This window comes from Tinamus guttatus, unplaced genomic scaffold (assembly GCF_059628265.1).
Source record: "Tinamus guttatus ecotype Peru unplaced genomic scaffold, ASM5962826v1 Tinamus_guttatus_pri_ptg000409l, whole genome shotgun sequence".
Classification (NCBI taxonomy): Eukaryota; Metazoa; Chordata; class Aves; order Tinamiformes; family Tinamidae; genus Tinamus; species Tinamus guttatus.
The window spans coordinates 512,032-528,725 of record NW_028288943.1 but is presented as its reverse complement, the minus strand read 5'-3'; the positions used below and the strand labels follow the sequence as shown (position 1 = coordinate 528,725).

At 39.6% G+C, this 16,694-nt stretch overlaps 1 protein-coding gene across 1 annotated transcript; it reads left to right on the top strand.

Annotated features, from left to right (window-relative positions):
* The first annotated feature begins 1,964 nt into the window (after positions 1–1,964).
* On the top strand, positions 1,965–16,390 carry SLC39A6 (solute carrier family 39 member 6). Its single transcript, XM_010214317.2, has 9 exons — positions 1,965–2,696; positions 3,081–3,261; positions 3,822–3,991; positions 4,930–5,142; positions 6,739–6,808; positions 9,190–9,567; positions 14,045–14,125; positions 15,157–15,347; positions 16,119–16,390. The coding sequence occupies exons 1-9, from the start codon at positions 1,983–1,985 to the stop codon at positions 16,269–16,271; spliced, it is 2,151 nt and encodes a 716-aa protein (XP_010212619.2). The 5' UTR covers positions 1,965–1,982; the 3' UTR covers positions 16,272–16,390.
* Positions 16,391–16,694: the final 304 nt, after the last annotated feature.

Here is a 16,694-nt window from a genome sequence, read left to right as displayed (position 1 = left end):
CTTCAAGAAGCTGTAAAACCTTGGCAATCAATCATGCAGGAGCGGCCAAAGCCAGCTGAGGTGCATAAAAAAGCAACTGCATCCAATCTACCAGCAACAGTAACTGACATGATGGCAGAAAGTAAAAAAATTGGGGAAGGAAGGAGAAAGCGTAACAGAGTCTAAGCCATGGACATACAGAAAAACAGTGTCACCATCAGCTAGAGAAAGCGCTGCTAGTCAAGTAGCTCCTGCAAATGCAGCACATCTAGTCACGAGAAAGCTACAAAAGGATCTCAGCCTGTTTTAAACATTTCCCTTAAATGATCCTAGTTCAATTTTATTTTCGCCCTGCTCACTCTTGCACAAGCTGCGTTCCTCTTCTCACAGACTCATCCCAGTAAGGTTTGCTGCAATATCCTAACACGGATCATCGCTCAGCCTGTTTCCAGTTCCTGCAGGTTGTTCACTCCCCAAGCTCATGGGAGTACACTTTCCGAGAAAGACTCGGAGTCCTCGTATTATGTATTTTCCAAAAATATGTTACATTAGGTACATTCTCTTAATTTACAGTCCTGAGTCTAGAGCGACTCAGTAAATTTAAAGTCTCTGTAGTTTACATCTCCTAACTAACAGCCCTTTTTATTTTTGAACATCACTAAACCTAAACATGTTTTCAGAGAGAATAAATTAATGAGGAGTAAACCCTCCTCTCGGCACACTTCTCTCACACCAGTCCCTCAATCCTGCTCCTCCCCACTGCCTTACACTCCGGCTTGGCCTTTCCTTACCAACACGCACCCCCTGGGCTGAGTTTTCAAGCGAACCCCCGCTGTTCCTCACAGCCACCAACGGGCCCAACGGCCGTTCCTGCCGGAGCGCAGCCCCTGCCGCAGGGACGCCCCGACCTCCCGCCCCAGCTCCCCGCAGACGCCAGCCGGGAGCGCGGCCCGCTGGGAAGGAGGGACGGGGGCAGCTCCCGCCCCCGCCGCGCAGCGGCCGGGCCCGGCCCGCGCCCTCCCCGGAAGCGCGCGCGGCAGGGAGCGGGCGGCGCATGCGCGCGGCTCGCGGGCTCGGCCGCATGGCAGCTGCGGCGGGGCCGTAGCGGCGCGGGGCTGCCCCGCTCCTGCCCGCCGGGGCCGCCGGGCCGCGCCGCAGCCTCGGAGCGGGCGCCGCGGCGGGCAGGGGTGGCCGGAGGCAGCGCGGCTGCCGCCGCTGGAGGTGAGGCGGGAGGGCAGGGGCAGGGCGGTAGCGCGCGGCGCCGCTCGCCTCTCCGCGCGTTTCACAGCGCTGCGAGGGGCCGGCGCTTCTCGGTGTCCCCGCGCGCGGCGGCGCTTTCCGTCGGGAGGGCTCCGAGGCTGGAGCCTGACGCCCCTGGCTGTGCTGGGGGCCGAGCTGGTTGGGAGGGCGCCCCGCGGGAAGGGGCTGCCCGGCCGGGCTCCCGTCTCTGCCGCGGGCAGCCCCGGGGTGTCCCCTGCGCGGCGGTTACCGGCAAAACTGTCCTCAAATGCCTCCCCTTGCGGGTTTGAGGGGGTATGGGCGATGGAAGGCTCGGAAGTCTGACTTTTAAGCAAAGTGTGTCACGTGGAATACTTGTTCCCTGACAGTATGTGGCTGAAGAGCTGTATTACGAAGCTTTTTTTTTTTAAGCACAAGAAAAACTGCCACTAAATGGGTAGGCCAGTGAGCATGCTCAGAGGATGCACAGGCTGCTTCAATCTGCATTTAAGAAAAACAAAGCTGGCTTAGGCCGAGCTAAGCAGAAGTAAGTTTATTTACACCTGGGGAGTGCCCGTGGCCAGTTACATCGTTGCAGAATGAAGTTTCCCTCAGGTTGCCTGAAGCCAGGCGTTTGTAAGGAATGTTGGGTATCTAAGACGTTTAAGTGACTTTTCTTGCTTTGAACCTTTAGCAAATACATTATAGATGACAAGGCGATCAATTTTATGCAAAGTGTTTTTTTTTTTAATCAGAATTATCTTCTTTTCTAGTGGGAAACTGCAATGGAGACCACATTACCAGTCGCGTGCCTGTTGTCACTTTCTGTACTGCTGTGTGAAAGTTATCATCACAGGGTGGAAACAGCTACTGTTGTGCAGACAGCAGAGAAAACTCTCCTAGAAAAGGCATCTGGCATCAATGTTGACTTGGCAGGGCTAATACAGAGACTTCATCTTCAAGAACTTTTCCATCGCTATGGAGAAAACAACACTCTGACGATTGACGGATTTAGAAAACTGCTTCAGAACATAGGTATAGATAAAATGAAAAGGATTAAAATAGACCACGACCATGATCATCACCTTCATCATAATCACGTTGCATCCAGTAAAAGTTCTGAGAAGACTGTTTGCCCAAACCATGACCATGATGCTAACAGAGTTCCTGTGAACAGTCACTTACAGGAACTGCACAAAGCAGAAAATGCAGAACATGGGCAAAACTTGTTACACAGCAAGCACATGGTTAGTGAAATAACTGCGTCTATCAGTGCTACTCCCACAGATGGCAATTACGAATTACAGAATTTGGGAACTGGAGGAGCAAAGTCGGTTGCTCGCTTAGGTCTGATGAACTCTAATGCCATTAATGCCACAGACAGCAGTAATACAAGTTGGCTTGCTAATGGAAGAGCAAACGAATCTCTTATTTTTGCAAAGGAATCAGAAAGAGGAAGACACCTGTACTCCAAGTTTAAAATCCAAAACACCCAAGAGGTGAGACTGACTTTTCTGCATTCTTGGGAATTGATGTCAACTAGGAATTTTGTTACAGCTTGTTGGTTGCAGCTGCTTGTTTAACTGGGTATGAGGCTTGTAGTGCAGGCATCGGTACTCGCAGCAAAACACACGTAACTACCCCTGAATGTTAACTCTTTGTTCTGAATGAATAATTGTGTTCGTGAGTTCAGTGACAGGGCATCTGACTCCTGCTGATAACTATGTATCGTCTGGCTGGTCTTAGCTGTTTTTAGTTACTGTTTAGCTACTTTCATGTGGAATCACTGTTTTTACAGTGATTTACAGTTAACATGATATGTGCAGTTCTTTTAAGATATTGTGGTGTTTTTGTTCTGATCAACCTTGAGTATCTCTTTCCAGTGTTCCAATGCATCCAAACTGATGCAGTCCCATGGCATAGGTACACAAGCGTGGTTGACTGCTACAGAATTTAGTTATCTCTGTCCAGCTATTATTAATCAGATTGATGGCAAGTACTGCATAGTCCATGCAGCTAGTGAAAAAGCTGAAACTCCTCCAAAAGGTTACTCTTTGCAGATAGGTAAGTGGGGTTTTTTTTTGTTATTTGTTTGTTTAATATAGAATAAATGCCTAGTGGAACACCCTTTAGTTATATATTTTAGAAACATACTTTATTGAAATATTTTTTTGGTGTTTCTCCTCACCATGTCTAGAGAGAAGAAGATTGGGAGAGTATCTTATCAATATGCATAAATATCTGAGGGGAGAATATAAAGAGGAGGGGGCCAAGCTGGTGGTGGCAGGTGACAGGGCAAGGGAAAATGGGTATAAATTAAAACACAGGAAGCTCCATCTCCATGTGAGGAAGAACTTCTTTACTGTGAGGGTGACAGAGCCTTTGAACAGGCTGCCCAGAGAGGCTGTGGAGTCTCCTTCTCTGGAGATCTTCAAAGCCTGCCTGGATGCAGTCCTGTGCCACGTGCTCTGGGTGTCCCTGCGTGTGCAGGGGGGTTGGACTAGATGATCTCTAAAGGTCTAAAGCGTTTTGTGATTTGTTAGCATTGGATGTTCAGTAGTATTTGATACAGGAATGTTAAGCAACCAAAATCTCATTTAACACTTCTTAATCTCTCTTACCAGCTTGGATTGGTGGCTTTATATCCATCTCTGTCATCAGTTTTCTTTCTTTACTGGGTGTTATATTGGTGCCTCTGATGAATCGAGTATTTTTCAAGTTCCTCCTAAGTTTTCTTGTGGCCCTGGCTGTGGGAACTTTAAGTGGTGATGCTTTCTTACATCTCCTTCCACATGTAAGTATTTCGTTAAATATCTCAAAATAGAAAATTTGATATCTGGCCATAGTTTTCATTGATAGTTTAAATACCTTTCATATCTATTCAATGAGTCACTTCTCAACCTTGTGAAGTAGATTATTACATAGAATATTTTCTCACCATTTGGATCTACTTCTATTATTCATTTAATGTTCTCCCAGTTTAAAATCTTCACACTGAAATCTTTTAATCTTTCCTAGCTTTTTCCCCTGTTTTTTCCTTTTTTTCCCCCTGTTCATTTGTTTTGCAAAATCAGCCTTAAATATACATGATTTCTTGCACACAAGAATTACACAAAATTTTCTTTAGTTTTGCTCCAATTCCACCTCTCTAGAGAAAAAGACTTTTTGTAGTTGTTATATGGAACTCACTTCCTTTTAAATCTTAGAAAAAAATCGCTTGCATTGACTGCTTATCCATTAGAAAGTTTTGGTCAAAATCAAGTATTTCTGAAGTTCTGAGGAAAACATTACTTTGATAGCCTTTGAATTTGTGTATTACTGTTACGTTATTTTGAGAATGAAATGGTGGTTCATTTTCTACCTCTTTCGAATCTCTTTGTAAGCAGAAACCACCCCAAAAGTTAACTTGCTCTGGATTTTGATTGAGGTTAGCTAGAAAGGGCTACAGATCCTTTGCTGGGTTCAGAACCCTGCCTGCATTTTATAGGGTTCTTCCTTTTCCTTTCAGTTAATTTTGAACTTATCCTGAGAAGTCGCATAAAATCTAAACGTATGTGTGTATGCATGCATGCACGCAAGATGCCCTGCAAGTTACCATGGTAAGTCTGGACTTGAGGGGAAAAAAATAGAAGGAATACTTTCTATGTCTAATATATGTATTTTTGTTGCTTGTTTGTTATATTAATCAGTTCTTCTGAATATAATGACTTCCCCTTTTGGTTCTCCCCTTAGTCTCATGGAAACCATCACCATCATCATGAAAAACCTCTACTTGAACAAAACAAAGGCTCTCTCTTCAAACATCTTGTTTTTCAAAGTGCAGAAGAGAGTGCTTATCTGGATTCTACATGGAAGGGGCTTACAGCACTTGGAGGCTTATATTTCATGTTTCTAGTGGAGCACTTGATAACTTTAATAAAGCAGTTTAAAGACAAGAAGAAAAAGGTAGAAAAACTGTATTTTGAAAGTTTATTGTATTGCATGATGTTTTTCAGTACCATCCCAAAAACTAAAACGTGTGTGTGTGTATATATATATATATATATATATAAATATATATATATATAAAATGACTACTGATTGGATTTAATAGCCTTTTTCCCGACTTGATTAGTGTTAAAGCTTTAGTTATTTTAAACCACATTTATACTATCAAAATAGATTAGAAAAAGACTTTATTTTTCCTTTTTTAAGGAAAAATAAGTAAGAGTAGATTTCCTTAAGCAGATAAGTTTTACAGGCTTGACATCGCAGTGAATTCTTTAATTAGCAAATATTCATTTACACCCTTTGTTGCAACAGTTACACTAATCTAAGAAATGGCTGCCTATTACTGACTTCTTTCAAGGAGATTTTTTTTTTTTAAACTTATCCTGGATGAAGTAAGAGACCTCATACAGTTATCACACTTTTACCAGAGGACCACTTGGACAAAGTGGGTGAGCATGGCAGTAATTTCTTGCTTACCACAAAAAACAGTGACTACACTATAAACGCTAGTGACTTTTAGATAACGCTCTGTTTGGAAATCGTGTCTCCCTTCAGGTCCCTCCTTCCTCGTCCTTCCTTTTCCTGCCCTCCAGAAAAGAACAGCTTTCAGATTGCTATGATATGCTTTATGTGGAAGGTAGAGAATAGCATGATTTAGGTGGGTGGTAAATGTTCGTAATCTCTATAAAGGCTAGGATAGCAAGAGCATAGATCATGCTTTATTCAGTAAAAGTCAGAGATTTGTTAAGCTGTTCTTCAAGAAAAGTAGGAAACTATTTATTTAGAAAGCTCAGAAAAAGTTAGAGGCTACCACAGAGACTGTGATGATCTGTTTCTAGTTTTTATTTTTAAATCTGTCATTAAGGCCTTGTAAGCTCTTCTTTGGCAACAGGAGGTTGTATCACACAGGAGTGGTTTATACTGATGCGAGCTAGGTTAAGTGTGAATGACAAGACTTTTTTCCTAGTTCAGTTTAGCTCTAGTTAAACTTACTCATCAAGAGATGTTGAAGAATTCCACGTAAAAGAAGTATTTTTGTTTTCTTTATCTCTTGGCTATTGGAACAGATTGCCTGTTAGACTCATTATGCCTTTCTAGATACTGAGTCAATGATTGTAAGTTTCTGTGATACAGATGTTGGTCAGGTATGACTGTAGATTTTAGAGATTTTACTCAGCTTTCCATAAGACAATTTTAAAAACTGTTACACTGATGTTACAACACTTAAACAAACCAACCCCAAAACACTGGTGGAATTGCCTTTGTTCAGGACTTAGTGCATTTGACTTCTCAGATGTGCTTCTGCTATCACACAGAATTAGACAGTAATTATGCCTGGGGTGTTTTTTTCCACTTTGGAGCCTGAGGAGCTGAGTCTTTTTTACTGTTCTTAGCTGAGTTTCTAGTATTTCTCTTCTGCATTCTCTATATAGCTTCCGTGTTATCCTCTTTCTGTGCAGGCTTGCATAAATGTTGTAAGTATCATGTTGATCATGTGTATCCTGAAAAATAAGTAACATTTTTAACTATAATATTTTCTTTTGGAATAAGAAAAGAAATGAAGATGATGGAGAAAGTAAGAAGTTTTCAGCGAATGAAGAGATGTTAGATACAGATGATCGTAAGTCTTGGCAGTATTATGGCACGGTCGTTATTGTACAACAGTACAGTAAAAATGCTGTACATGACCAAAGGCAGCTTATAGATCTGTTTCTTAGTGCAAATTGGACCACTCCCTAATTGAATTCTTTCTGGAACAAAACCTGTGTAAATAAAATAAACACAGGTTTATTTTATTTTTTTTAAGATTGATTGTTTGGAAATAGTGTGTTCAGTTTTGAAACTTCAAGCCGTGGAATGCTGGAGTGGATAGTGGAAGTTAAAGCCGTGTTAAGAGGCCCTTCTGGCTGTGACTTCAGAAACAGCTATCCATGGTTCCTGCTACGTTCCTTTTGTTAGACTGTTAGACCTCTTGTATAGAAATCTAAGGAACAGAAATGCACGTCTTAGAAATCCAGGGTTGGTTGTTTTGAGTATTTATTTAATTGTAAGGGTGATGACCTAAATTCCAGAAGTTAATTGAGATATTGGTATACAATCAAGTTCCTTCAACTCCAACTGTGAGCAGAAATATACCTTATTAGATAGTTGTCTGCCCCTGTAACTGAAGTAATATGATACTAGTTTGCAGGAAAATACTGAGAGAGTTTTTATTGCTTTGTAACTTGCTTTCAATATTGCTTTGTTGTCTGCTGAAATACCCTGTATGAAAGATTCCTAGGTTTCAATACAAATGAATGTGGAGTACTCGCATGCAGCATCAACCCCCAAAGTTAATCATTTGTTCAGAAATTTTAAGGAATGGATTGTAATCAAAACACTCATTCTACACGACTGATACGTAAAACTGGTATATTGTTACACAAAGGCTCATGCAAAATTGTGATCTTTGAGCAGACATGATGTGTAGTATTTGTTTAAGAGAAATGGTGACCTGTGTGTATGTTAACACAGTTCTGACATAGCTTATTGGAAGTCAGTGAGTAAGATGATAATATAGAAAAACAGCCTTTCAGTAGCTCTGTGCTTTGCAGTCTTAAATCCTAGCTTTGATGCTAAATTTTTGATGTAGCTGTTTGCCTCTCTTACTTTCCCAGTAGATTTTTTTTTCTCTGTTCTGTCTAGATTTGGATCGTGTTTGAATTGAAATTCTTGACAATTAAGATTACAATGTAACTTGCTGTATTATAATTTCAGATTTCAATTTAGAGGAAAGTAGAAATTGATTCAATTTACTTCAGTAGAAAAACATCAAAATCACATTTGAGATAGAATATTTTCCTTCAGTTTCCCTATGTAGTTTGGTATCCTTGCTTAAATCATCAGAACTTCTTATACAGAAGCAGCATTTCCCCTCTGTAACTAAGTAGTATTGTTTTTAGCATAATTGTCTTGTTTTGCGTAGAGCTGTAGAAAATAAAATGCCTTTTTGTACTTAAGAATGCAAGAGTTTGACAATTTCACTAGAAAATAGAGTCCCAGTATTGGTTTAAGTCATTAATGTCTTATGCTCATTTAGGATTTAGGAAGACATAAGATTTTAGAGGCTGATGCTGTATTGCACATGGTATTGTGTGATAGTGCATTTTGACCAGAAATTTTATCTGAGCCATAACTGAAAGTCAATTGTTAAGATTCCCACTTGTTATTTCTACTGATAAAAATGTTATTTTGCAGAAGGCCTACTGGTTTTTGATGCAGATGTTAAAGACACTTTCACTTTTTTGGAATAACTATAAGTAAACAATGAACTGTTAGTAATGCAAAAAAAAATGCATTTGTTCATTCAACTGCAGGTGAAAAATTAACAAGTTTTAGGAGTGTTAACAAGTCAGCTAATAGCTGTTAATGTTTATTTGAGGATATTTTGAGGTCTGTATTGATAGGTTTTTTTTTTTTGATAATATTTCAGGTGTTTAAGCTTAAGAACTTAACATTTAACCAAATATTTCCATGTGATATTCAAGAAAGTTGCCAAATTGTATAAGGTAGTCATACTGCCTTGTATTTTATTCATCATCCTTAAGATACACAGCAAATGCTCTTCAGGCTTTGTTCTTCTGAAGCAATTAAGTAACTTCCTGTTGTAAAAATGACACAGAGGCCTCTATTATTGTACCTACTGTGTAGCAGGTCTTATCTGAAAAGATCTTTTTAAATTTCATGGCTAAGATGTAGGGGAGTGCATTCCTAGGAGATGGAGAAACTAAAAGTTTTTACTGTTTTGCAGTAAAGTGAATTACCTCAGAAACTTGAGCTAAGAAAAATAAGTTATGAGAACTCTTGAAAAGTTGTTGGCACAAGAAGTTGTGGTATCAGTCTGAACTCTTACGCTTACTTTTTTTTTCTCTGTTTTATCATTTTCTGAACTTCCTTATTATATCATTGCTTCCCAGATGACTTTAAAAATGTGTAATGTTATGCTTTGGGTTTTTGTAACAGGACCTGAGGGCTATCTCGGGACAGATTCGCAAGATCCATCGCCCTTCATTTCTCAGCAACCGGCAGTACAAGAAGAGGAAGAGGTCATGATAGCTCATTCTCATCGAGAGGAGGTTGACAACGAATACGTATCCAGGGGCTGTAGGAACAAGTGCCACTCTCACCTGCACGATACTTTAGGGCAAACAGATCATCTCAGTCACCACCACCATGACTACCATCACATTCTGCACCATCACCATCACCAGAACCATCATCCGCATAGTCACAGTCAGCGCTATTCGCGACAAGAGCTGCAGGATGCCGGGATAGCAACTCTGGCATGGATGGTGATTATGGGAGATGGACTACACAACTTCAGTGATGGCCTTGCAATTGGTAAGTGTTGTAACTAAATGTACCAAATGTTACATTCATCCAGGCTTTTGGGGTAAGGATCTCTCTGTTAATTAAAAGGGGGGTAGCTGGAATAGCTTCCTTCAAATGTGCTCAGGGGAGTAGCTGGAATAGCTTCCTTCAAATGTGCTCAGTGTGCTGAGCAGTTTCAGAAATTTTGGAATCTCTTATAGGCAAAGGTTTTCAAAAATGTTTTTCTCATATACAGTCTTGCTATACTCAGTCTAGTTTAATGACACAGCTCTATCCTTAAACTGCAGAAACTGTTTAAGTCCTATATTTATAGAAGGTACTTGTAAACAAAATACTATTATATTTTTGCTTCTACTCTGCTCATATCCCTGATTTCCCTGTGCATGTTGTAGTTCTTCAGTCTTTTTTGAGAAAGTTTCAATTTTTAATTATTATTTTTAATCAAAACTGTTCTAAGCATGCGGCATTGAGGTCAGATTTGGTATCTCCTTCATTTTTCTAGAAGGCTGGTCAACTGGTATTCTAGATCTAGAAATAAGTTCTGGAAGTTCAGTAATTCTTAATTCTTATGCTAGTCTTTCATAATATTGACTTTAGTGCTTGAAGACTCATTTGCGGTTTTGCAGGTGTTAGATTCACTTCAGTTTGGATAGCGTACTGGGGTCAGTATTGTTTCGTATAAACGAGTTCATCCTTTTTTAAAGGAGAAAACCTGATAGTAAGTCAGTGTTTCTCACTGTAGAATGTGCCGTTGTTCAGATTCAGGCACTTCAGAATATAATGTGAAAGAGGCTCTCTCTCTCTCTCTTTCTCTCTTTTAATTTTCATTAAAAAAAAAAAAAGCATAGATGTAAATTTCCTTAAAACATAGATGTAAATTTCCTAATAGATCAGCAGTGAAATTATGGTGGAAGAAAAAGGATTTGCATACAAATGTTATGGAATATTAATTATCTCCTAGCATTAGGGAGGTTTGGGAAGGAGTTATGATTTGGTGGTTACAAAGAGGTGAAAAAACATAAGGTTTTTTATTGAACAGCTGAGAGTAGGGCTTTTGCAAGTCCTGCCGTGTAGCTTTTTCAGACTAAAATTAGGTGATTTCCTTCACTTCTGGATGTGCTTAAAGATACAATGCAAAGCATCAATCAGGTGATGTTGTGAAAAGGCCAGTACTGTTTACTGTAACATTTTCTTGTATTTAAGTGACAGTAAAAATACCTTTGACTTAAGAGGAGTATAACTAGAAAAAAATCCCTTAGAAGTTTTCGCCTCATATGATTATTATTCCTTACTTTCATCTGTTATTTCTTCTTTTATTTTTCCCTCTTGAGTCTCTTATGTTAATTAGGAAGGAATAATATTTAAAATGCTTTTTTTTTTTTTTTTTGTTAAAGCATGGAACACTGAATCTGACAAATTTGTATAAAGAGGTCTTCAGCTCATATCACATATTTTTCTGAACTTTTTTGTCTTCAGCTAAATAACTAGAATTCAGAATATTATAGTCATTATTATATTAGTCCTGCCTACATGATTTTCTTCATAGAATTCTTTTGAGAGAAGTGAGTGATGTCTTGAAAGTATTTTTTAAAATACTGTGTCACTATTAAATCCTCTTCCTGATAGAAGGTAATATCAACCGTATTACTGTGGCCTTCAATTTGAGTGTTTAAAACAGAGCATCTGTTTATACTTTGACAAGATCAACCACCTAGGTACTTTGCAAACTAGTCAGGTTTTGTTTGTCTTGCTTTGGTGGTAACAAAATTAGATTTATGTGATTAAGCTGATTATTTTATTTTTAATTCTAAATGATGAGATGCTAAGACTCAGAAGACATTGTATGGGGATAGTAATGTTGAGGAGCTTGTAGGCTGTTGAGGATGGAGGCATGGGAGAAGGTAGACCTTTCCTTTCATCATCTAGTCTCCTCAGGATTTGAAGCCCAGTTGAATACTGATGAATTATTTTGTAGGAGGTAGCTGTAGCCATTCTGTCTCCCCCTCAAATCTGACTCAAACTGGCAAGTAGTAATAATTGTAAATTGCTCTGTAGACTAGTATGAGTGTTGTAGAATGCCGTGCAAACCACTGCTGATAAAGACTTCAGATAAAATAGCTATAGTCTTGCACTCTACACCACTCTGTATACCACATCCTGAATTGGGGTAGAGGAAGAGAAGAGGAGGCAAAATGGACAGAGTATCCCAGGAACAGCCTCAGCAGTGCTTTGCAGAGGGGAATATGAACTTCTCTTAGTGTGCTCACCCTGCTTTTCCTATAACTGATTACCTGTGTGGTTTGCCTTGAGATGAGAGCACGCTGTTGGCTCATGTTCAACTCTTTGTCCATCATCACTCTCAGGTCTTTTTCAGCAAGGTTGCTCTTCAGCCAGTCACTTCCCACTTTTTGTTCATGTGTGAGACTATTCTGCTCTGCAGGCAGGATTTTGCACTTCTCTGGTCCAATTTTCACATTTCCCAAGGTGTGTGTGGTCTAAAGCTCTACTGCTTGGTTAGTCAGTTTGCCCTGTGCTTCCCTTCTTCCCTCCCAGCCCCCGACTTATGTCATCTGCAGGCTTGTTGACGGTGCATCGTTTCACTTCCATATGAGGCAACTCTGTTAGAAGTCTTACTTAACTCAGGTTTGATAGCGTCAAATGTTGTCCTCAATTTATAGCCAGTTATTTCTTGGTAAAAGACAGTGAGATGGATCAAGCAGTTGGAGGTGGATTCCAAGTCTACTTCAGAAGCTTTTAGAGAACTTTCCAGGGACTGAGGTGAGGCTGACCAGTTCTCCCAGTCCTTTTCCTTGCCTAGCAAGAGTAACGGTAGCATTTTCCGGTCTTTGGGTCTTCTCTCTGTGACCGTGACTTGTCCTCAATGATAGCATGCAACCTTGCAGTCATTCTGTCAGTACCAATGGGTGAGACCCATTTGGCACCATTCATCTGGGCATACCCAGCTTTCGTAAGTAATCTCTTCACTTTAGGATTATTTGCTCTTGTCCCTTTTGCCCAGCAGTGACACTGGGACCTTCTGGGACCTATGAGCAGACATTGGCTGTGAACTGATGACTGCTACTTTTATGTCTATTGCTTGATTCTTCATCTGTCAACTGACTCACCTGTTTCCTGAACTTACCTTGTAGCTAGTGTTCCTGTAAAACTGCTTCTTGTTATCCTTAATGTCTCTTGCTAATCTTAGCTTTAACTGGGTTTTGGCCTTCCTGCTTTTTGTCAAAGTGCTTATATTTTCCTTATTTGTGACCTGTCTTTGTCTCTATTTCTTGTGTGCTCCCTTTTTGTGTTAATTCTTTGCATGTGTTTTTTTTTTTTTTTTGCGCATGTTTTTTGTTGTCGTTTTTTGTTTTTTTTTTTTTGGTAGTGCTGGCCCTAATCTGATTATCAGATATGTTGGGTCAAGATTAGGGGCTGGGCAGCTCTTGTCTTTCCTCTGTTGCTGCCAGAATTGTGACCTTGTTCTCTCAATTAATTGCTACAAATGGAGATGGAGATTCCTGGGGATTTCTGTTGTTACTCAAAATCTGAAAATAACGATGTCTGTGTGAGGGTTCATGTCAACTTCCGGTCATCAGCATTGCTTTGGTCCCAGCATCTCACCCTGATGGAGTTTGTGCTCGTGCTCGTGTTTCTGCAGACTCTCTGAAGACCCTCTCAAACTCCTTTTCATGACCCCTGATACAAAGATGTCTGCTCTTTCTCCTTGATTCTCTTCCTCTGGGTGCAATAGCACATATCTGAGAGGTAAAGCTGCTGTAACTCTGAGTGGGTTGCAGTTGCTGGAGGTGGCTGCAGCAAAGACACGAGTGTCCCCTGTGGCGTTACCGCCACTCTAGCTCTTCCTCTGTGAGCAGCATTTCTGAGTCCCTGTGTCCACTGCTCCTAAATGGCCTCGCACCTGTTTGCACACCTTGTTGGCTGTGCCCTGTTTGCTGGCACGCTCTGGGTGCCAGGTAAACGGAAAGCCAGGTGCAATTCTGCTGCACTCTTCTGGGAGGCTTCCCAAGCGTGAGAACTGCTGGTGATATAAGCCTTGGTTCGCTGACCCTGCTGTGTGCTGTTTTGTCCTCTCCTGTCATTTTAAAAAAGAAAACTAGTAGTAAGAGGGGAGAAAACAAGGAAGATGAGCACCATAGGACTAGTTCAAGGTGTTTTTATTTTTTTCTTTTAAATAACAAAAACATATCCTATGTGCAGACTGTTTAGAATTCACAAACCTTTCACTGCCACACAATCCACATGATCATGTAGGCTCTCTTACAGTCAAATTGGCAGGCCCTCTTTTTTACTCCCTGAGTCTGAGGCAGCTGAGCTGCACTCTTTCCAGTATCTTTCAAAAACTAGTGTGTTTATTGTATGCTTGTGAAAGCATTTTAAAAACTTGCGTGAATCTGAGCATATGCAACAACTTTTCTGCACCTGACATACATGTAGTAATGTGTGTGTTTTGTTTTTGTTTTTTTAGGAGCAGCATTTACTGAAGGATTATCTAGTGGTTTAAGTACTTCTGTGGCTGTATTTTGCCATGAATTACCTCATGAGCTGGGTAAGACAATAATATTTCAGTGTGCTACAGCTATCTAGGCACTTAGAGGTTTGGAGAACTACGTTCTGCAAATATTTTGTTTTGTGGCATAGTAAGATTTGTATGGATGGTCTGTTATATGTTTGAATTATTGATGAGAGAACTTCAAGTTGAAGGACTGTTGAGTCTAACCTGTTTTAATGAATATTTAGTTCAGAAATCTACACATCTCAGCTGTAGACTTTTACAGTCCATTGTTTCTCGCAGTAATCTGCAAGAAACTTATTTGTTTGCAGGAAAATTATATAGCATTGGTATTATATCAGTTCAGCTTAATTGTAACATCTTGTGGGCAAAACCTTTAGTAACAAATCTTCTCTTTGTCTCCTACTTTGAAGGTTGCTTTTGCTGACTTAACTGGAGGGAGGTGTTATTTTTGTATAGAGTGAATTTTATTTTTAAAATGCTTTTAAAAAAGGTTGTATTAATTTAGTATGGCTTATTTCTTTGACTGCATAGTACTGTTGTGAAGCATGTATACTTTGAATATCGGGAAAACTGTTTCTGCTGGTAATCTGCTCTTTCAAATAAAATGGAGACATTAAAAGTCATGTACAGAAATTAATAAAGAAATTCAAAATTTGGAAATAAGTTGTCCTAAAGTATGACAAACTGGTAGAGGATAACAAATAGAACCATCTTGACATTATTGCCTTATGAAATTAAGTGGGTTTGTTTTTGTTGTTATTTTTAAACTGCCTTGCAATGCTCATACATACCAAGTAGCTCATACATATCAAGTACTGCAATATTTTATAGTGTGGGTTTAAATAGAGAATAGATGTAAAAGCTTTTTTTTTTCTGAAAATTCTAAAACTTAAGTGCTTACTTGTTATTCTATTTTTGTGCATCCCACTACTAATTTTGTGAAGGAAAACACCTGGAAGATGACAGCATAAAATAGCTTAGTGATGATATAAATGCTAAAAAGAAACCACAAATGCTGCAGTAACTACATTTGGATGCAATTTTTTGTGCTGTTTTTGCTGTAGGAGATTTTGCCGTGCTTCTGAAGGCTGGTATGACTGTCAAACAAGCAGTGCTTTATAACGCTCTGTCAGCTATGCTGGCCTATCTTGGAATGGCAACTGGGATTCTTATTGGGCATTATGCAGACAATGTTTCAATGTGGATATTTGCCCTTACTGCAGGCTTGTTCATGTATGTGGCGCTTGTGGATATGGTAAGTGACTTGACCTTCTTAAATTTTACATAACATAGCCTAAATATTAATAGCAATTATTTTTCTGACCATACAAGAGCTTCTACTTTCCATCAATAAACTGCATTTCTTAATTTGAAGGAGATGAGAGTTACTAAATGTAAGTGTCGAGTTAAAAGTAATCTCACATCTGAATATTTATTTACATTACTGTTAGAACAGAGCTTGTTTCTGCCTGTGTATCTAATTAGAGGAAGCTAACAGCAGAAGGTAGAGTAAAACATTTGCTTCTGACAGTGGCTTAGAGTCCGACTGGCTGCCTGCACCACCAAAGCATGTGTTCAGCTTTGCAGTAAATCATCAGGGTCTCTTGGAATGGAGCCAGAACAGTATCAAAATCTATACTGTACATCAGAATTACATTTGTGCAAAAGTACAAGGCACTTAGAGAGTGGTTGTTCATGAAAGCTTGACCAAGAATAAAATCTCTAAACTGGCTTAAGTCCGTTGCTAAATAAGCTATATATTAACTCGGAGTATCCTTAAGACATCAGCATAATTACAAAAAGTTTTTAGACCATTACAACTTCTCGCAGTCTCTAAACAGCTCATAGGAAAGTGTTGGTTTACTTGTGTTGGCTCTTTCCTTATTCCAGTAGTAGTATTAATGCAGTCAGCAGGGATGTCTAGTGGAGTAATATGCAACTTTATCATGCCTAGTGGTTGAAAAGTCTGGTTCTAAATAAGTCTGTATTTTGAAGGCACTTAACACTTTATTTATTGTTTGCTTAGGTGCCTGAAATGCTCCACAATGATGCTAGTGATCATGGATGTAGCCGCTGGGGATATTTCCTATTACAGAACGCTGGGATTCTATTGGGCTTTGGGATAATGCTGCTTATCTCTGTATTTGAACATAAAATTGTATTCAGCATAAACCTGTAGTCTTGCTCACTATGAGCAAAGCTTAGTGTTAAGTTATGTTTGGTACAACTTCTTCTTCCTTCCCACTCCCATTAAATTCTGTAATGCAGAGGTAGGTTTGATGTAGATTAGATACTTGTTTTGATGTGTTGCGGTTTTCCCCTTTCTCCCTTCCCAAAAGTAGAAACACATACTGTGTAAGATTTTTTTTACTCAATTTAATGTTGCGTATGATGGTACTGTGGAAAGTTATATTTAATAAAAGATGGTGAAAGTGCCAAATCTGTTAAAGGAGTATTGCCATTTGGGAGAGGGGCTGCTGTGTGTGTGTGTGTGTGTGTGTGTGTGTGTGTGTGTGTGTGTGTGTGTATTTACTGCATATAATTATATGAAGCTGTTATATTCCTACTTGAATGGCTTTGCCAGTATAAACCAGTAAGAAGA

What these genes read in the sequence shown, in the direction of transcription:
- SLC39A6 (XM_010214317.2), top strand. Translation starts at nt 1,983, where the DNA reads ATGGAGACCACATTACCAGTCGCGTGCCTGTTGTCACTTTCTGTACTG. An exon ending in AAATCCAAAACACCCAAGAG is followed by an intron (nt 2,697 to 3,080) that starts GTGAGACTGACT and finishes ATCTCTTTCCAG; the next exon opens with TGTTCCAATGCATCCAAACT. An exon ending in TGAATTACCTCATGAGCTGG is followed by an intron (nt 14,126 to 15,156) that starts GTAAGACAATAA and finishes TTTTTGCTGTAG; the next exon opens with GAGATTTTGCCGTGCTTCTG.